The sequence below is a fragment of the Schistocerca americana genome, chromosome 3, assembly GCF_021461395.2.
Source record: "Schistocerca americana isolate TAMUIC-IGC-003095 chromosome 3, iqSchAmer2.1, whole genome shotgun sequence".
Lineage (NCBI taxonomy): Eukaryota > Metazoa > Arthropoda > Insecta > Orthoptera > Acrididae > Schistocerca > Schistocerca americana.
Window position 1 is genome coordinate 333830649 of NC_060121.1, and position 22054 is coordinate 333852702.

The 22054-nt window shown below is 40.7% G+C and overlaps 1 protein-coding gene across 1 annotated transcript in view; it reads left to right on the top strand.

The window, feature by feature from the left end:
* The window catches only part of LOC124606719 (phosphoinositide 3-kinase regulatory subunit 4), a 200258-nt gene that overhangs the window by 96485 nt on the left and 81719 nt on the right, over window positions 1–22054 (top strand). Inside the window, exons 12-13 of the mRNA XM_047138749.1 lie at window positions 8408–8607; window positions 16272–16420. Of these exons, the coding sequence (XP_046994705.1) occupies window positions 8408–8607; window positions 16272–16420 (349 nt within the window). The remainder of the gene's footprint in view (window positions 1–8407; window positions 8608–16271; window positions 16421–22054) is intronic.

Here is a 22054-nt window from a genome sequence, read left to right on the forward strand (position 1 = left end):
AGTGCACATTGGCTTTCTTTCTATCCCTGGGTGCTATTTCTCCAAGGGGCTACATAATGCACCTAGCATTCACAGAGTGAATGGACGAGGTCAGACAGCCAGCCACATTGACCCTCCACCTCAAGCAATGTGAACATGTTAGCATCCACCAGTCACCCTGTGCTGAGGATGGATCTGTTGCATCAGTGCCTTGGGAGCAAAGCCCATGGGCGAAACAAGCAACACCTAATGTGTCCCATGCAACACACCAGATTCTGCAACACTCCTGCGATCAGAGGCAGCAGCCTGAATATGACTGACAGTAGCCAAAAGCACATTCAGCTGGTTGGGAACTTCGACCAGCACCATGCACACATACTATCCACTGGAGTACAACTAACTTGAGGAGTAAACTACAAAAGCATGTTGAGAAACCTAAATATGCAACTTCCTATTTTCCTGACTTGTCACCAATGGAGGCTATTGCCTTACTGACCTGTGTAGCTGGCCATTCAAGAGAAATGACAACTGTGCTGCAGACTGGGGGATCTACATGTTACAATTACTAAAATGCAAGATTTCACCTCTTAAATACGAAATGCACACAGAATTTAAGAATTAAACTATGAAAACCACACAAAAAACTAAATTTGTAACTTCCTGCTGCCTTCAGGGGCTTGGTATTCGTTTGCTTGGTGACTATAGGGTTCCTGAGCTGGAGACTGCTAAGCACCACTGGTCCTCTGATAAGCTCTGGGCATGCTTCAGTGACCATTGTGCATCATGGGAGTGAAATATTGTGTGTCACAGGGAATGGGGATCTTGGCTTGACCACTTGGATCATGAGAGTGGTAGAAACCTCTATAAAAAAATCCCAATCACATTGTGTGTTGTGCATGTGAGTGAGATGCTTGGCTGTTGAGATGGAACAGTCATTAGCAGGCATCCTCTGAGGAAATGATCACACCTCAGTTGTATAAGGCTTACTCAAGCATGCAGAGCTCTGTCTGAGTGCCCCCTTATTTCCCTAGCTGCTCCTGGGACCAAGATGGTACTCCTCCCAGCACAGTGAATGGGCAGCTGGTAGGTACCAACACCTGAGCTAAGAAGAGGGCTCCAAACTTTGGAATTACACAGTCTTTCAATATTTAGTAACAGAACACATGATGGTGGTCAGAATGTGTTTCTAATAGTTAAATTTTAAAGAGGGCAACTCTGAGACAGTTTCACCTTTCTATTTCCAAAAAGGTTTAGAAGACCTTGCTGGAACTTTAAAATCTGTCAAGTGTGTATGAAATAGGACCCTGATGGTAGAAACGTCTAGTTCCCAGCAATTAAAGAACCTCTGGAAAGCTCAGTGCCTCAGGGAGTATGCAATCGAAACTGAACTCCACAACACCTCGAACTACAGTGAAGTTGTTGTATTGTGCAGAGATCTGGTTGAGATTCCCAACTGAGGAACTGAAAGCAGAGTGTGCCAAAGACGGCATTGTTGATGTGCAAAATCTAATGTAAAGGATGGATTGTGATCTGGTCAAATCATACTCATTTATACCCACTTTCAACAGCATGAAACCTCTAGAGTATGTTAAGGCAGGTTTCCCTTGCCTCAGGATGTGGCCCTATTTCCCCATCCCAGTGCACTGTTTTAAATGCCAGTGCTTTGTGCACATTACTCTTGGTTGTGAGGCAGAAGCCGTTTGTGGGACTTGCAGTAAGGCCACCCACAAAGGAATTGGTTGCTCATTTTCACCAAAGTGTGTAAATTGGTCTGGGAATCACCATGTCTGGAATAGGGACTATAATGCCTTAATGCCTTCCTTGAAGAAAGAAAGATACAAGAGATAAAAATGACAAAGCGCATCCCTTATGATGGAGACAAAAAGATCTTTAAGGTAATGCAGCCATGCACATTCGCTGCCTCCTTTGCTTCAGCTCTTAAACAGCTGGTGTAGCAAACGGATGCTGCTGCACAAACTGAAGTTGCTAGTGTCAGCACAAGTACCTGTGTTTGTCAGTGCACTTGTGCTGCAGAAATTATTTGAAGCCCATACCTTGCCCCTGAACATCGGAAAGGCTGTTGTTAGTGCTGTTATGGAGCTCCCTGCCTCTGCAAAGGTTCAGGTTGGCTTGCCGTCTAGTGCAGCCACTACCAGAGTGGCAATTGTGGTGCTGAAGCCTACCCAGGACAAAAAATCAAAGGAAAAGTGTCAAGTGCAAACAGTGTGACAGTCTCGGCATCATTCTCCCTGATGCATCTTGATTCGTCTTCAGAGAAGATGCACCTTGATGTCGGACTTCGGCAATCATCTCACCCTAAGACTGAGCCTCCCCTCATTGTGGGCTCCCCTCCCAGGTGGAAAGACAGGTTGAAGGTCCATGATAGATGGCTCCCATACTAGAGTCAAACATTTATAGGTTGAGGACACTTATGGGGGAACTGAAACTCCCAGCACAGGAACACCTCCTGTGCTTACATTTGCAGGAAACACATTTTAAAACGTCTAAAGCTCCTGTACTGCAGAGTTATGTGGTCTATCAAAAGGAAGACCTGTCTGGGGAAAGGGCCAATGGAGGGTCATTGTGTTTGGCAATAAGGCGCACCACTCATCTTCTCTCCCCCTGGCTACTGACCTACAGGCGGTTGCAGTTGAAGTTCATGTGTGTTGGAGGATCACTGTTTACCTCTGCATCCACAGTGGATGATCAGCAGAGCCAACTGGATGCTGTTCAGGGACTGGCTGAGTTTGAATGCCATGACAGAGTGGGTGGACCACATCATATGAGTGATGCACCATGCTGCTGACTTCTCCACCTCAGGTCTCTTAGGAGGCAGTCTATCCCTCATTGGACTGTGGTGTGTTATTTAGTAATCTGGCTCAGGCATGTGGCTCTTCAGCGGTTAAATGCCATGCAACAGCGGAAAATCTTGCAAACTTTCAATTACTGAGGGCGAAGGCTTGATGTATTGTCAAGAAGAGCAATAAAAGGTCATTGCAAGCATTCTTGGACTCCATCAACTGTTCCACTTGTTCTGCAGCAGTATGGGAAGCTGTAAGAAGGATTTATAGTAAAGGCAGTTAGTTATCTAAAGTGGCATTGTTGAAATGGGGGTGTCTCCAAACAACTACTGAAGACACTGCACAGAAAATGGCAGAACATTTTGCACAGACTACTGCCACTGCCAGCCATGATCCAGTGTTCCATCCTTACCATTCCACCATCGAGAAGGTTGAGTTGGACTTCTGGTCCACCAGTTTAGAGTCGTAAAGCTGCCCATTGTCCATGTGGGAGCTGTACTCAGCACTGTGTGATACTCGTGATACAGCACCTAGTTATAACCAAATCCAATACCGCATGCTGCGGCATTTGCAAATCGTGTCCAGGGAAATTCTCTTACAAAGTTCTAATTCAGTACAGCAATAATGTTTTAATTCAGTACTGCTGACAGGCCAATTCCCCAACTCATGGTGGGAGACAATTTTGATACCTCTCCTCAAACCTGGAAAGGACTGAATGTGTCGCAGTACTTATCAGAGCCTTGCCTTTATGAACTGCGTAGGAGAGACCCTAGAGTGCATGGACAGCCATCACCTGGTCTGGATATCAGAGACCAGGGAGTTCTTTAGCCACTGTCATTGAGGATTCAGGAGATGTCGATCAACTGTAGACAACCTGATCCTGCTAGAGGTGGAAACTCAGCAGGTTTTTCTACAAAAAAAGAATTGTGGGGGGAGGGGTATTCTTTTGTCTTCAGTAAGGCATATGACACAGGACACGTTTTTTGATACAGAGTTGGTAATGTGCTGTCAGATACTTTTGTGCAGAAGAATGCTGGTCACCCTCTCTGCCATAACTATTTATAGTATCATGTCCACAATAAGGAGTCCCATGCAGTTTAATCATTCTCATTGTAATTCTTATTTATCTAACTTGCAAATGTGGGACACCATTATTCATTTTAAATACTATGTGAGGTTTCTAGGCCTTATTTTTGACTTCAAACTGTCCTTGTTACCACACATAAAGGACCTTAAGGCAAGGGCCCAGAAGACACTGAATGTATTGAAGTGTCTTATCCTCAGAATGAATGAATGAAGAACCATCAAGAGATGAGTGAATATCTTAAGGCAGGCTACAGGAAAGTGTGTTAGGATCCTTGTTTTCATGTTGTGCATTAATGGCTTTGCAGACTTCCTGCAGATGATGCAGTTATTTATAATGAACTACTATCTGAAAAAAGTTACACAAATATTCAGTCAGATCATGAAAAGATTTCAAAATGATGCAAAGTTTGGTAACTTGCATTAGATATTCAGACATTTAAATTTTGTGCCTCACAAAACTGAAAAACATATAATTCTTTGACTATAATGCCAATATACACAGCTGAGATCAGTCAACTCATAAAGATAAAGGTGTTTAACAATTTGTGATTATATAAAATTGAGCGATCACATAGGCTCAGTCATAAGTAAAGCAGTTGGCAGACTATGATTCATTGATGGGATAGTGGGAGAATGCAGCAAATCCGCAGAGGAACTGTGTACAAGACACTCATGGGACTCATTCTAGAATATTTCTGAAATGTGTAGGACTCATACCAGATCGGTCTAATGGGGGAGATTGGACTTACAGAAAGAAGTACGGAACAAATGGTAACAGGATTGACTGGCTCTGGGAGAGAATGACAGAAATTTTGAAAAAAGAATCTGATAGAGGGATGGAGTAATCGCTGCAAGCACAGTGCCATTTAAGAAATCATTCTTTCCTCACTCTTTAAGTGAGTGCAACAGGAGGAAACACTATGTTAATGAGGGAAGTAACTTCTTCTGTCCACTTCACAGAGGTTTGCAGCATATGGCTGTAGAATATTATGAATAACAACCTTGATCTCTATGCCATTCCTTTTTTTAACAGAAGAATATCTACAAGTGAGAAACAACTGAGACTTGAAAGTGCAAAAATAAAATATTATGAAGGATCTTTCAACATTGTGCATTCATAGGAAACAAAAAGATTGTATGATATTGAAGGAGAGCCTAAACTTTTTTGGAACATTTGTTCAGTACAGGAAGTTTTTAATATGAGATTGTCCCAAATCTTTGGTGCTACAGTATAAATAAATGAGAAGACAATGAGTATGAAGCATGAACTTGGTCTGTTGACACCTACACATTATTCCAGCATTTTGTTTACATTGTCCCACCATTTGGTGCTTATTTATAACTGTATTGCCAGTCAGTTGCTGGACTTGTCAGTTGGAGATGAAATTTATACATCCTTTACATTTGTTTCTGGTCTGGTTATCATTCTGGGGGCTGCCTTACAATGTCTAAGAAATTTTCCAAATTGCGTAATTGGTTGTTGTAACTCTGTTTGTATGACTGTAAATAAAAATTGCAGCACTGTTGTGGGGGGAAAAGAACAAGGAACAGTCATGTGAAGGATGCTCAAGCTATTGCCCTGTTTCCTGACTTTCATATGTCTTTTGATATTGTTGCATACTTCTGGTTAATGAATAAGGTACAAAATTAAAGAATGTTCAGTCACATTTATGACTAGATCAAGCTCTTCCTGGCAGGTAGAATTGTTTGCAGACAATGCTATTGTTTAGAAAGAGGTGATCTCTTATGAGAGCTGTGGTAACATTTAACAAATTGGCCAAAGATCAGTGCTTGGTCATTAACTGGATCTGTTTGAACTGAGGCATGATGCACACATGCTTTGGGAAGTAATTTGGATTGTTCTGTTTGCATCAGTCAGTGAAATCACTTGAATGCTTTGGTGTAACCAGTCAGAATGATGTAAAGTGCAACTTTAACAAGAAACACATTATGTGAAATGCATATGCCTATTTGCAATGTATTAGGAGTGTTCAAGAGAGGTGTAGCTTCCCATACAGCAAGTAACTTCCAGCATGCTCTTGTGAGCCATTGTAAAGTACAGCTCATCTGTCTGGAATCAGTATTATCTTGGTATGACGGAATAAATAAATAAATAAATAAATAAATAAATAACCTCATAGACCAACTAGACATAATTTGTGATGGATTTATGTTCTTGCTGGAAGAAAACTACAGAGGCATTCATGGAACTTCAATGTGATAATCTGCAAGAAGGCATATCACAAGCAAGCTGTTTCAGAACCCAACATGCACACATTGGCTTGAAAAGTGCAAGAAACTGGTGCATATCTTGCAGATATACTACATTCAACAGTTTGGTCAAGCCCAGTATGTATGCCTAATAAACAAATAGACATACTTGGAATGTTTGAGCAGTATGTAAATGTAGGCACCCAGCCCATCAACATGAATATCAGCTGTCTTTGGAGAGAGTAGTCCGTGAACAATAAGTGTATCCATTCTGTCTTAAAAGTGTTGTAGGATTTAATACTGACAGCTATGCTTTATTTATTGTGCATAATACGTAGCTGGCTCACCAAGTTTTCTGTAGTGACCAGCCAGCTATATTTATCAAAAATACTGGGTGTCTCATGAAAGACGTCTAGGAGGGGTCTGTGGGTAGCATGGCATAGCCACTGGCTGCCGCCTCTGCATCCACCGCCCACCGCCGTGCCCAACTCTCGGACACTAATCTGCCAGTAGTTGGCTATGTGTGCGCTTCCCCAGAGTTTGGCGTAAACAACATTGCCATCTGATTAACTTAAGCTTACCTTTATTTACAGTAGGTGCTCAAAATGATGCCCCCCCCCCCCCCCCCCCCCTCCTGTGGTAAGAGCAGCCTGACATCTCCTGAATACATTTGCAAACACTCGCAATCTGGGCAATGACTAGCTGAACCCTGTCTTCCAACACTTTGAGCATGTGCGGATTGGTTGCATACATTTTATGTTTTAACATTCTCACAGATTTATATCTGGAGAATGAGGATGCCAGACAACTACCCTATCGTCAGAAACACTTCATATTGCTGTCATATTGGCAATGTGTGGTGTTGCATTATCCTATATGAAATAAATGTACATCTTTCTGTTAGATGTTAGTTCTAAAAAAAAAATAAAAAAAAAAAAATGTCAGAATGTATTGTTTCACGGTGAAAGATTGTTCCAGTTACTCATCTTCCACTAATTGCATATCACACTCCTGTTTTCACATCATGCAGAGGTTGTTGATGTAATTCATAATGATTTTCAGAGCTCCAGTGTAAATTTTTCTGAGAATATTTGTTCCATGACAAATGCAACCATGCTTCATCAGAGGAAAAGAATCTCAGGATCAACTTCCCCATTGTGCACAGCCTGTAATAGCCAGTTGCAATAATGACGTCGAGCAACTGTATCAGAGCTACTCTGTTGATGCACTGTCGTTATTTTGTATGGTTTCAATTTCAGTTTCTGCACAGCTCTGTGAATAGGTGTTCTTGACCCACCAGTCTGAAATGCCAAATGGCACAGAGATTTTCTCAGACTTCTCTCCAAGGCTTCCCGCATCTTGTCTAATTTATTTTCGGTTAAAACACTAGGTTCTATAGGCCTTTGTTTGTGTAACACACATCCAGTCTATTGAAATTTCCTTACTAATCTACATATTGTAGAATCACTAGGAACATACACACTGGGAAATTTTCGTATGAATTCAAGCTGACATTCCACATACAATTCTGTTTTGGCATAGTTCAACACAAGAAATACTCAATGATCCTTTGTGTATACCATACCAAATGGAAACTCGACAGTAAACTCAAAACAAAACACCCAAACACTCAGTCGTACAGTGTAGAAGACACACGCACGGTGTTTCTGCCTCAGAACCTAGCCCAGTGACATATGGACAGGGAAAGCTCCGGACTCGGTGCAGTTGCAATAATGACATTTAGCATCAATATTTGAAGTGCTTATACGTAACCAAAAAAAAAAAAAAAAAAAAAAAAAAAAAAAAAAAAAAAAAAAAGAGAGAGAGAGCAGAGGGCATGTGCAAAGTATTGGTGTCCGAGAATGAAGCATAACGGCAACTGCCAGTTGCAGTTTCAACAACCAGCAAATGTGCTCTATGACCTGTGGGGCCCCTCCCAGGTATCTTTTGTGAGACACAGTGTATCATCTTTTTTCCTTTTCTCTTTCATACTGAGCTCTCGTTATTTTGTCCTTTGTGATTTAATGTTTACATGATGGCATGTGTTTGTGCACTTTGACATGAAATTACACCATTACTAATAAAAAATATATCATGGACCTGGTTAGCAAAGGTTTGTAAACCTTCTATTTATGATTTGTTGTTTGATGATTGCATTCTACTGAAAAAATTAAATTCATAGATAACATTTTTGAAATAAAGTTTTAATTTTGAATTATTAGTTGTTGTTCATTAGTGTTTTCATGCTGCAGTTTTTATAATCTGAAGATAACTTTATGCAATGGCTGTATATATTAAAGTACATATTCTGTTGATGTTTTTCTTGCTAGGTACCTGGAACATACGCAGATATCGTCTTCACCTCATGGTGAAGCACCACGTCCAAGCTATGAAACTGAGCTGCAGACATTGCATGAAATGATTCAACAAACTGTTGCTAATCTTCTCACTGACCCTCAAAATTTGGTGAAGCAGACATTGATGGAAAATGGCATAACCAAATTATGTGTTTTCTTTGGTAAACAAAAAGGTGAGCTATAATTTCTTCATGAATGTAACTGCTACATGTTGCTAGATCTTGTGGATTGGCTAGTCAAAACAAAGGAGATTGTCTTATTTAGGAACATTTGCCTATAAATACTTTCTCTCACATTTTCTCCGCAAATCACAATGTTGCTGTTATATGTACTGGAGATTAGCCCATCAGGAAATACTATATTCTCTTGGGATATTGTTATTGCATTGATTTCATTACATTACACGTGACATAAATATGGTGGCAGCATCTAGGCAATGATATGTTCTGTGAAGCATTTCAAATCCACATTGAAAAATACAAACTTATACTGTGACAAACAGGTGACCACAGCAAGAAGACTTGATATATTTGAGTTTAAAATGGGCACCTTATAGCCAATATATTTTTACCAGACCATTATTTCCTGTCAAAAATAGTGGGATGTTGAAAAAAATTGTGTTCACCAGTTGCAATTGAGTTGGTAGATTCAATGTTTGTAATTAAGGTCCTCCTTTATTAGCTGCACATTTGCTTTGTAGCCCAGCCTCCAAATTATGTTCAATGACCTTGGAAAACCAGTTTTTTGTATCAGCTGAACAGTATTTCAATACAGGTTTTTCATCATGTGTTCACTAGCTCATGATCATGGGATGATGTTCTGCATTCAGAAGCACAGTATTTGGCCAAGCCTCTCTGATACCAACACCTTTAGCTCCTCTGCAGGAGACAGTCATGGAGGGTCTATTGAGCTTGGGACATGACTCATAAACCTATATCTGGTCTACATATACACTCTGCAAGCTTCATGCCAGTGTTAGGGTGTTTTTCCCATTCATCTTTTGAGGTAGGGAAAAATGACTTTGTATGTATCTCTGTACACATTCTAATCTCTATTTTCTTATTCTCACAATCCCTACATGCAATAAACAGTGATGGCAGCATGCACTACCTTAAATATTTGGGTTTGTTAGATTTACCCAACAGGGCTTTGAGAGAACAATGTCACATATTTTCCAAAGATTACTATTTAACTGATGGGATTCTAAATGCAGTGCTGCCGGTAGGTGCCTGACCGTTAAGTGTGTGCTGTCGTTAACTATCATAGAACAAACAATGCATTTATAGGGATGTTATATCACATTTAACTGTCAGTCTCTGCAGCACGTTACAATAAAGTAGCTATGTAACCAGATGAGCAAATCAGACCAAGCTCTATGGTTTGAAATCGTGCAAACTTAAATTTTGATTTTATCCTTTATATTTTATTATTAAGATTTACCATGACGTCACTTATTCCATTTCCTACATTGGTCACCTCATATGGTGGTGTTATGTTCGAGCTTCTTCTGGGCATCAACAATGAAAAAAATGGTGTTTGTTTCTCTTTTCCTGATGAAGGCTGTGGCAAAAAGCTCACGTGTGATGTCTTATTGTGCATGTCTGCAACTTAATATGTCATCTTTATGGTAAGTTGCAATCTATCTTTTCCTACAATGCTGATATTCCTACCTGAAGTTTCCATTGTTTGATTTCTTATGGGTATCTTTGGCTTGCACTTTGGAGGAACCCAGGATGAAACAATAGTTACCAAACTATTAAGTAATTGATTTTGGATTATAATATAAGTGTGGCAACTGTATTTATTTTTGCTTTCATGTCCTGGCCATTCCTCATCCCTCTCCCTCTTCCTCTCCCTTGTCGATGGGACGTTAAACACTAACCACCACCACCACCCTCTCCCTCTCCCTCTCCCTCTCCCTCTCCCTCTCACTGCTCCCACTGCTCCCACTGCTCCCACTGCTACCCCTGCTCCCCCTGCTCCCCCTGCTCCTCTCAAGCTGAGAGTCATCCGTCAGCAGTTGGACTGTTTTTTCCCCTATTTACTTTCCACTCCTCTATTATAACCTGATGTGTTTTCCAGTTAGTCTTATGTGTCTTTTGAGAATCAGTGACTGCAAGATTGCAAGCACACTGTTGTGTACTCCTTTGAAGGATTCAGCTGCATCCAAAATGTGTGTCATATGCTGTGGCAGTCACATACTACATGTCAGACACTATTGATGCCCAGGGGCGGGAAGAGTTTGCATAAATTGAAGAGGAAAAATAACACAAAACCTGTGATTTTTAACAACATAATGCGAAATTGGTTGTTTACATGGAATGTCATGAAATTTGATATTTTTCCATTCCAGTGTAAAACTGCTGTAAATCTGAGGACGTCAGTTTACTAATATTGGTAACTGATAGTTATTGAATGCTGAAATTGAATTTTTACTTTTTTGTCAACTCTGCGAATTGTGTATAGTCCGAGAATTGTGCATAGTCCTTAAGTAAGAGTTGACATCTCAAAAAAAGAACTATGGAGCTAGATGTGAAGTCAGTCAAATGAGATTCCAGTAAGAGTTTAAGTCACCAACAGGAATTTTCCTGATAATTTAGCATGACCTATCAACAAAAAGAAGGCATGTTTTTGAAAGAGCTTTAATATAATGCATCAATTAAACTAGATTTTTGTCTAATCCACAACTACAAAAAAGGAAAACACCAGTTAATGCAGTTTTGTTTTTCAAGCACATAAACCAAGATGACATCCAATTTGTTTCTATCTAACCTATCCCCAACCTATGCAATGGGTCATGCTGTTCCAAAAACTTCATTCACAAGATAGTAAAAATGATATTGAAGTAAATACAGTAAAACCTCAGTACTTTGGGAAAAACTGTCATCAGTTAATGTATTACTTAGAGCATGTTTTGGAAATAATGTTTTAGTAGATCCTCAATCATTTACTGTAAAAAAAGGTACTGTGCAACTTCTACTTCTGTACATTTTTTAATTTTTGGAAAAAACAATAGTTTTTTATTTTTGTGAAGAACGTCTGTATTTAGCAGCATAACCCCCCCCCCCCCCCCCCCCTCCCCCTCAATCTTTGTAGAAGCATAATGTTGGTTAGTGCAGCCAGATTTTATTGCTCCAGATAGTGCAGTGCTAATTCTAATGTCACTGTTCCATCACTATGACTCACTTTGGACCAACATTTCCCTCTTCATCACCAGAATTTCTACTTTCTTTATTTACCATTTCTACAATAACACTGCCGGTCACTTCATACTGATTGTGCTGGATCAACCACATTTGCATTTCATTGCCATCTGCATTTTTGCACCTACAAAGGTGTTGAACAAGATCTAACAACTGTTCATTTTCTTCTGATATTTTATCATTGTTGCTACCATTATTTTTTTTGTTTCCACTATGTTTTTGTAAGAGAATTTCCCAAGACGTTTTAGTGTTTCTGATTTTAAATGGTTCCTGACTTCAGCAAACCAGTAGACAACATCCTTCAAATTAATGTTTTCAGGGCAACTTCTGTTAATTAGGGCTAATTTTCTGTGACTGCAGAAGTGATTACAGCAACTTGTGCTGATAAATTTCTTTCAAACATGCCATCATTCTGTGGTCCATTGGTTGGTTGTTATTCGCAATTGTGAATTATTCTGATGTGTTTAGTAACATATGTGGTCACCGCAGTGCCTCATCATCAGAACAATGCCGGCACTGCAATATCGTACAGAGATTCTAGGTTGCTGTCAGTCTTATCAAACCTGCCACTGGAAGTGTTCTTTAACAATTGCCAACAAAAACACTATTTCATCAACTGTGGGATAATAACTACATGGCAATTTGATCCTTATGTTTCATATTATACAATGTGTATGCCAAGGAATAAAAAGAATATGAGTGTTAAATAATATTTTAAAAAACAACAACATAACCTGGAATAAAACGTGTGACACTCTGAGTGGAAAGCTGGACATTCAACATTCAGCTGTGTAGAGACCATCAATGCCATCCCTTTCACTTATTCAGTTACTACACTGTGTATCTGTAGATAATACCACCTCAAATTACATTTACAGATCAGTTGTTATGTCTTTTTGAAACAGGAGTAGAGAATAACAGGACTATTTGTAGATAATATTCAAGGAATATGACCTGTTCAATATATGTCCACCGTAAACTGAAAAACTTTAATTTGAACAGGACTTTGTCCATGCATGTGATTTCTCTTCATCAATTTTTGTGCTGTTAAGTTATTGGTGGGGGAACTATTAACAAAATTAAAATATCTCTAGGATATAGTACTTTGACAGAGTGAGTACCTATAATTTGGTATAGAGAAAGGTGTAACCGAGAATACCTGTTTATGTAGGTAGCAGTTGTGCCACTGAGTGAGGATGTATGATGATCCTAAAATATTTAATCAATGTTCTTGAAGGATAGTGTTTTTAATCAAATACTGGCCACTCTGAAACAGGTTTTCCAAGCTTACTTAGTTTAAATATGATGAAATAAGTTTTTACTTTTTGTTTTGGATTTTATTCTGCTCCAGCTTATTCTTTCCCACTTCCCGCTATAAGAATTTTTCAGCTACTAAAAGAAGAAATTGAATTGCCCTTGAAAATGAGAAAGAACTTTTGAAATACTTTCTGTGTCCTATAGAGTAAGGAAAAAATCTAGCAGTATTTCATATCTAAGAAATGTTGAGACTCATAGATTTAAAAATACAGTTTAATATCATTGAAATGATAAATGTGTTGTTTTAATCTGAGTAAAACCCTGTAAGAATTGTAGGAATGGTTCTCTTCATCCAGTTGTCACACAATCTGCTTTACCACATTGAAATGATAAATGTATTGTTTTAATCTGTGTAAAACCCTGTAAGAATTTAAGGAATGGTTCTCTTCATCCAGTTGTCACACAATCTGCTTTACCACACTGCAGTATGTACAGCATATAAATCAGGAGCTGCAGTACTGGAATGGAATGAATTAATCCAGAAAAACCTAGAAGAGAACTAGAATATTATGAACTTTATTGTGACAACACCACAGCCGTATTCTATAAAATTATGCAACTTGGTGTGGAAAGGGAAACTGCAAAACATTTCACTTCGCAACTAGTTGAAGTTATTAGTGAAACATGTGTGGAGATTTTCATAGCAGTGGTCACAGACAACGTGTGAAATATGCATGCTGTGTAGAAAATAGTAGAGTACCAATGTACACACACATCTTATATAGGCTGTACACCACATATATTTAATCTACTACTACGAGATAGAAGTAGTATCACTGAAAAGTGATGCCTTTGAATTTTTTATGGGAAAACTCTTAAAGATTTTAAAATAAAACAAACTTCACTAACCTCCTACATCTTTATTCTTCATGTCTACATATTGCAGTGATGCATGTGCGTAGTTTCAAACGGTCTTGCGTGTGGCAGTGCTCTGTCATCTGCAGAGTATGCCTCAGGTGTGTGTGTGTGTGTGTGTGTGTGTGTGTGTGTGTGTGTGTGTGTGTGAGAGAGAGAGAGAGAGAGAGAGAGAGAGAGAGAGAGAGAGAGAGAGAGAGAGAGATCAGTGTCAGAGAACACCACGGGCTTCAGTCTATTTAAGGCCAGCCAAACTATTCTCAGCCTCAATTCTCGATGTGTATTGCTGCAGCTCTTTGTGTATGTAATTGGTTCCTGCTGAATGTCACTTAAATATTGTGTTCAAATTGTTAATGCTTTGGTGGAATAAAGTTGTGTTCAGTCTACTGGTTGTGTTGTACTTATACCTATTCACAACACAAATGTATTTCTCAACTGTGCCCCTGAAAATATTTCTCCAACAAGAAACGAGTTTGTTGATACCGTCACTAGAATGTTTTACTTTGTTGACGAAGCCACAACCTTACCTCTTCTTGCACTGCTTCATCACTGTCAAAATTAAGTCCCCTAAGGTATTTTGGAAAAAGATGAAAATTGGATGGGGCCAAGTCAGAACTGCACAGAGAATGACTGATGATGGTGAACCCAAGGCATTGGCTTGTTTCAGATATCTTAATGCTTGTGTGTGGTCTGACATTGTTGTGCTGAACGGGAGGGTGCTCAATGATTAGACAATTAGAAATTGAATTACAGCATGCTGTTTCCCATACACGGACGTAGTTGAACCACATGCCACCGTGTTACACGCTACAGTTCGGAGCCCTCTAAAGGCAGAGGCATACAACTTTGTCAGTAAAGCAGGAAAGTTGACCGAGTAATACGCGTAACACATAATACCTCAACTGATATTGAGAACAGAATAAAAATTTCAGAGGCATTACTTTTCAGCATATTCTCATAATAAAGGATACAATGACACTGAAAATGCTGGAAGAGTGCTTTCATCTAATGAAGAAAATAGTAAAATTCTTTAAGGAGCACCATGTCCCCCAAGCTTTATTGAAAACAGGGGAAAGAGAAATTCCATTGTACATCTGTTTGTTGGGCAGGTACTGTGATTTGTTTGCTCACTTTACTCAAGAATAAAGAGGCTATGTTACAAACCGTTGTGTGCCCAATTGTGCAGTGTGACAATACGCTTCTGTGTTAGCAGACAAAACATGGTAGCAATTTGAAGAAGCATGGCATGTCTTGTGACCAATATCATAAGCCAAATGCAAGATAGAAGCCAATAATGCTGTACTTTCAGATGCATGTGCATCCTTTGGTACCATTTCTAGGGAAGTAGACTCAGTACCCCAAGAATGTAATACACTTTCTCCAGTAGACAAATCTTCCATTAAAGTGCAGTGGCCCTGAGTCACAAGTATGCACGTAAAGCTGTTGTGACAGATATGCTGGATCCCCATTTTAAAGGGGAAATGCTCATTCAAGAGGGGGAAACACAGCCTCTAGACTTCATCACGACAGTTAGCAAAGCATTGTGATATGACAGTGGTGGTGTTATGTGACATTTGGCACCATTTCGGGCAATCGAAGGTTTTGTCCAACAGAATGCTTTATGGATTGCTGCAAAACATGTTTCTCTGTATGTTTGGTGGAAACGGTTATGAACTAAACGACCCCTATCTTCACTTCCTGATATAATTTTGAATGTACTACCTTCCTTAACAGCAAGTGAGCATAACTCATCCGCTCACAGATAAATTCACACCCTGTTATGAAACAGACTGTCTCCAGCTACAACTGAAAAGCTGGTTTATGTACAGTGGAACCTCAGGTACATGGGTGACACATAAGTCACTGAAACATTCTGGTCTTTGTGTGATGATGGATATGGTTAATATCATTATGAGAGACTATGGGGAAGTATATTTAATTTTGTTCCAGAGATTAAACGTTAATTTCTTTGTTGTTGTGCTTTTTCAGTGAAAATTGTCTCGCTATATTTTTCTATCATGGACAGTGGTCTACATGAGATGTTCGACATTGTTTTGTTGCGTGTTTCCTGTTCCTAATATTTTAAGTACAGTTTACACACGGTTTCCAGTTACACATTGAATAATAATGTATCTCTGTATTTAGGACTATGAAATGTACCTAAGAACTAAAATACCCATTGTAACATTTTTGATATTTTTCTTTATGCACAGTGAAATTGCCAATCTTAATGATTTATACCAATTGTAGCTGGTATTAAATAGTTTGATTTTTACCAAATACACATAACTGGTTTTAAACATTGTCACAATTCTAATTAGAGTTTACACTGGTTATGGATATGAATTATTAACCATTAAAAATTGAATTTCTTCTCTTATGGTATTTGATAAGGTTCTCTTTATTTAGTTCATGAAGCGTTGACTTGTGGTCCTTACACAGTGTTGTGTTATGTTTTCCAGCTAATGATGTGTTGCTGTCTCATATGATAACATTCTTAAATGACAAAGAAGACAGACATCTCCGAGGGTCATTTTTTGACTGTATTGTGGGAGTTGCAGCATATGTTGGCTGGCACTGTTCACCCATTCTTACTCCTCTTTTGCAGCAGGTCAGTCAAAATAATAAAATATTTATGGTTTGTGCATCTCTCTCTCTCTCTCTCTCTCTCTCTCTCTCTCTCTCTCTCTCGGTGTGTGTGTGTGTGTGTGTGTGTGTGTGTGTGTGTGTGTGTGTTTTGTAATATTCATCCTGAATTTTATAATTTAAGTTCTGTGAAATTCACTGATCCATAAATATAAAGTAATATAATTTGTTGGTTATTACCTGGTTTCTGTGGCTGTTTTGAAGTCCTCAGACATATGAATAGGGGCTTATGCAGTAATCATTATTTATAATCCTGACACTCTCATGTAAAGGTGTTTATCTTTATTAATCATGAAACATATTATGTTGGTATATTTGTAAAATAGACTAGAAGCTTAATCAAGGAACTTGCTGCAGTACAAGGCAGACAAAAGATTGATTTTGAAAAGCTATAAAAACAAATATAATAATTTTTTCCAAATTTAATATTTCCCCATATTAAACTACAATGAAGTGCACTTAAGAAAAGTAAGAATGAAAATATTAATTTAAAAAAATAATATTAGAAAATTATCTGTCCAGGTGTACACATTCATTCAGCCAGTTCATCATATTTGAGGTAGCTAACCACATCTGTGGCATTGCCACTTCCCATTGAGGCATTTTCCGGCCTGTAATTATAATGTCCAGAAACACTTTTTGTATTGTTTGGTCCAGTGATTTGGGAGGTGAGGAGTGAGACGTACATCCCTGTAATGGTTACGACAAACTTTAAAAACAGATGTGGCCATGCATGTACATTCTGTTGTAACATTAGCAGCTGAATCAGCAAGTGTTGTGACAGCCAAGAGGACATATTTTGACAGCTGTGGGGCCAAGCAGGCCCACTTGCTCTAGATCTGTAGTATCATCAATAGATGTTAGCACCCTTTGAGGAGCAGTGATTAGCAGGCCTGTGAGTACAAGAGATCTAGAGCTTAGGTCAGCTTACTGGAGGCTCAGGCCGCATGGTGTAAAAAACCCAACTGTTAATGTGGGCTTAGAAGAGTATCTGCCATGGCCAACTGAACTGAACAGAGAAAATATCAAAGAAGGGTAACTCTAATAAAGACTAAACCCAGCCAGTTACAGAGAAGCCAGTAACACGGCTAGAAAGACAAAATTTAAAGTGCATGGCTGAAGACAGGCCCTCGCATGAAGTGTAGTTTTTGAGGTATTTAATGTTAAAGACACTGAGGTGTCAGGGAGTGATCTATCGATTATGTCCTATAAAAGTTCAATGGGATTCATGTTGTGATCTAGGTTGTCAAATCATTTGAATTGTCCAAAATTTTCTTCAAACCAATTATGAACAATTGTGACATGGTGCATTGTTATCATAAAAATTTTATCGTTGTTTGGGAACATGAAATCCATGAATGGCTTCAAATTGTTTCCAAGTAGCCAAACATAACCATTTCCAGTCAGTGACCAGTTCAAACAGTGGAAAATCCAGGACGGAATAATGACAATATTACGAACAGGATAGACTACTTGTTTGACAGTCTTTTCGTTGTGCCAATCGGTGACTCAACATGTCCTCTATATGGTGAGTAGCAACCTATCCTTTTTGTACTATTGTCCATGAACAGTTTAGTTGGACCAGAGGATCCAGTCTATTCCATGTAAATACAGCCCACACCATTATGGAGCCACCACCAGCTTTGGACAGTACCTTGCTGACAACCTAGGTCCATGGCTTTGTGGGGTCTGCACCAGAATCGAACCCTACCATCAGTTCTTACTAGCTGAAATCAGGACTTATCTGACCAGGCCATGGATTTTCAGTCAGCTAGGATTCAGAGGAAATGCTCATGAGCCAAGGAGAGGTGGTGCAGGTGATGTCAAGCTGTTACCAAAGGCACTAGCATTGCTCATGTATTACCATAGCCCATTATTGTGATGTTTCATCGCACTGTTTTCGCCCCCCCCCCCCCCCCCCCCCCCCTAGGGGCTCGCCGCTATTTGGTGGGGTAGTGCTTGGCTACCACGGAGCCCCAGCTTTTGCAGCATTTTTTCCCTTCCATGCTGCATGTCTGTCTTCCTGCTGTTCTTTTCCTCTCCCTTGGGGAACATGTCTGGGCTGTTTTCGAAAATGTATTGTACATTTTTGGTAGTCAATATCGGAATACTCTCCACTGTTTTTCATTCATTTTTTCTTTCTTTGTTTACCTTCTCATATCCTTCCTCTGCTTCGGGGTTTGAGATTCCTCTTTTCCTCTTTCCTCCCTGTGTGCTCCTGAAGGCCAACCCACACATCTGATCAGGTGACTGGGTAACGCGTAATTCTTAGCCCCTGGTCAACAGGAAGGCTTCGTACATACCCCTTGGTACAGGCCAGGCGCAAGGAGGGGTGATTGCCTGAGCTGCTACCTTCCCATATTGCCAATCGGTCCCTCTGTCAGGTGTTCAGGATGTGTGACCTGAGGTGTAAACAATCACCTAAGGCGGGTGCGCCCCCTTCTGAAGAGGACCTCTGTTTGTAAGGAGTGCACCATTGGAGACACTGGCACTCATGGGGGATTTTCTTGCAATGAACCAATCATCTTCACAGTCAATGGCTATGAAACATAAACGGAATGAGGCTAGTGATTCAGAGACCCTCCCAGCTGCACCACAGTTCCTCGTGGTTTCACGTACTGAAGACTCTCAGTCCTTTTGCTATGGTAAATCTGTTTATTACTCAGAAAGGTGTTGATGCAATTGCTGGCCCTGTGAAATACTGCTCTTGTTTATGCAATGGCACTTTGCTTTTGGAGACTACTTCTAATCCTCAAGCACAACAACTGCTTGCAGCATCGCTCCTCCATGGCTATCCTGTTCGTGTGAAGGCCCTTTGAACACTTCCATGGTGTTATCTACACTACGCTGCTCAATGGACTGACAGAGGCAGAAATCCAAACATACCTCTCTGATCAGGCTGTCATTGCAGTCCATCGGGCGATGAAAAAAGTAGATGCTTCCTTAGTGTCCACACGCACTCTCTTTCTCTCTTTTGATAGAGTGGTTCTTCTGTCAAAGATCAAAGCATGTTATGAAGTTATCACAGTCAGACCATATCTTCCGAACCTGATGTGCTGCTATCAGTGTCATCATTACAACCACACTTGAGAGTCCTGTCTACACCTAGCCAAATGTGTAACCTGTGGTGAGGATGCTCATGAGGTTGATTGTCCGCCTCCTTCTCCCCACTGCATCAACTGCAACAGTGGCGACCATGCTGCCTCCTGCTGCGATTGTCCCATGTATCTTGATGATTGGGTTGTCTAGGAGATCCGGGTGAAGGAAAAAAGTGCCTTACCCGATCGCTTTCAAGTTGTTGGATAGTCGGGACCCCTGCGTTCTACCATCTGGCACCTACACTACTGTTCTTGCTACATCTCGCTTCAGAAAGGACATGGTGACGCAGATATGTGACCTGCAATTTAGCACACTAGTTGTCAAATTGCACAGTGTCTTGATAGTGTCCCCATTTCCTCCTTCAGCTGTGCAACATGCCACCAGACTTGTACCTCAAGGGGCGAAGTCACCAGTTATGTAACCGGCAGACCGAGAAGGGCAGAAGGAATACTCCCATGAAGACTTCCTACGTCCCTCCAGCCAACCAGCATCTGAGTCTTCCTCTGCCAACTGGAAAGGTTCCAAGAAGCCAAACAAAGGCAAACAGTCTTCTCCTTCACAGACTCTAGGATCCTCTTTGATGGTGTCGCCACATGATACCCTCGCCCGGCCAACCTCCGTCTCGCCACTGTGCACCTCCAATCCTTTTTCTGCCCTGGACTCTGCAGGCATACAGAAAGAGAATGCCGATGCTTGTGTAGACCTCATGGAGCAGGATCCTCCAGCCTTTCTGCCTTGTAGCAACAAGTCTTCAATGGCTGTCACTCGGCAGCCGCCAATGTGACACCTCTTCAGTTTTTCTTCATCATGACTCCCATCCAATGGAACATTGCGGTCTTCGATCCAAGAAAGAGGATTTATGGCTGCTCTTAGAATTGCAGTGTCCACTTGTTCTCTCCCTTCAGGAAACAAAATTGCGCCCTCATGATTGCTTTGAGCTCTTGCATTTCTTCCCGATCTGTTTTGACTTTCCCACTGAGGACGGCATTTCGTCACGTGGGGGAGTCATGCTGCTCATACAGGATGACGTTCATAGTCAGTTCATCTTTTTGACTGCCCACCTTCAAGCTGTTGCTGTTTGTCTTGTCCTTCCTCACTTGGCCTTTTCCCTTTGTACCATTTACTTCCCTCTATCATTCGATGTTATCAGGACAGACTTCGTCCAGTTCACAGAGCAGCTACCTCACCACTTTCTGCTGCTCAGTAACTTTAATGCGCATCATCCCCTTTGGGGTTCTCCCAGAACCTGTCTGAGAGGTGCCCTCTTGCCTGACCTTCTCAATCAACTTAACCTCCTCTGCCTTAATACAGGAGGACCTGTGTTCTTTCAGACTCCATGCACACCTGTTCCCATTTGGACCTATCCTTCTGCACTGCCCAGCTTGCCCATCATCTCGAGTGGTCCCTTCTCTCTGACACATACTCGAGTGACCATTTCCTGTGTGCTATCCATTTGCTGACTTCTACCCCACCTATGTGCAACCCAAATGGCAGCTTACTAAGGTTGACTGGAGTCTTTACTCCTCCGTGGTGACCTTCGACGAACATTTCCCCAGTTGTAATGACCAGATAGAATACCTTAGAAATGTTATCCTTACCACCACAGAATGTTCCATTCCTCGCACTTCCTCTTTACCATGCTGTGTCCCGGTCCCTTGGTGGACTGAGGCATGCCACAATGCAATTCGTGCACAGAGATGTGCTCTCCACATTTTCAACCGTAATCCTACGATGGCAAACTGCATTCATTATAAACAGTTCTGTGCAAAGTGTTGTCATGTTCTTCGGGACAGCTAGAAAGCCAGCTGGATTTCATTCACTAGTTCTTTTAACAGTTCCACTCCCCCACCTCTGACGGCTCTCTTGGACCATGATGATCAATTCCCCAATTTCTCACCTGGCAGTAGCAGATGATGTCATTGTGGACACTATTGCTAAAATGAGTGGAATAGGCTCAGGCGATACCCTTCTCTTCTCAGAATCGTGAGTGCTACAATGCCGTCTTTACTATGACGGAGCTAGATCATATTCTCACTTCATCCTGGTTCTCCGTGCCAGGGCCAGATGACGTTCATATTCAGATGTTGCAGCACCTTTATCTTGTGGTCAAGCACTTCCTGCTTCATACATACAACTGCAGAGGGCACATTTCCCAGCCACTGTTATACACGTACCTAAGCCTGGTAAGGACAGACACCTTCCTTCTAGCTACCACCCCATTTCTCTCCCCAGTTGTGTTTGCAAGCTGATGGAACATGTGATTCATGCCTGGCTGGTATGGTGGCTCAAGTCTCGCAATTTACTAATCCCTGCACAGTGTGGATTTCGAGCACGCTGTTCTGCAGTTGACCATCTCATCACTTTATCCACTCATGCCATGAATGGTTTTCTATGGAAACCACAGACTGTGGCCTTGTTTTTCAAATTGGAGACAGCCTACGATACCTGCTGGAGGACTGGTATCCTCTGTACTGTCTACAAGTGGGACTTCCGTGGCTGC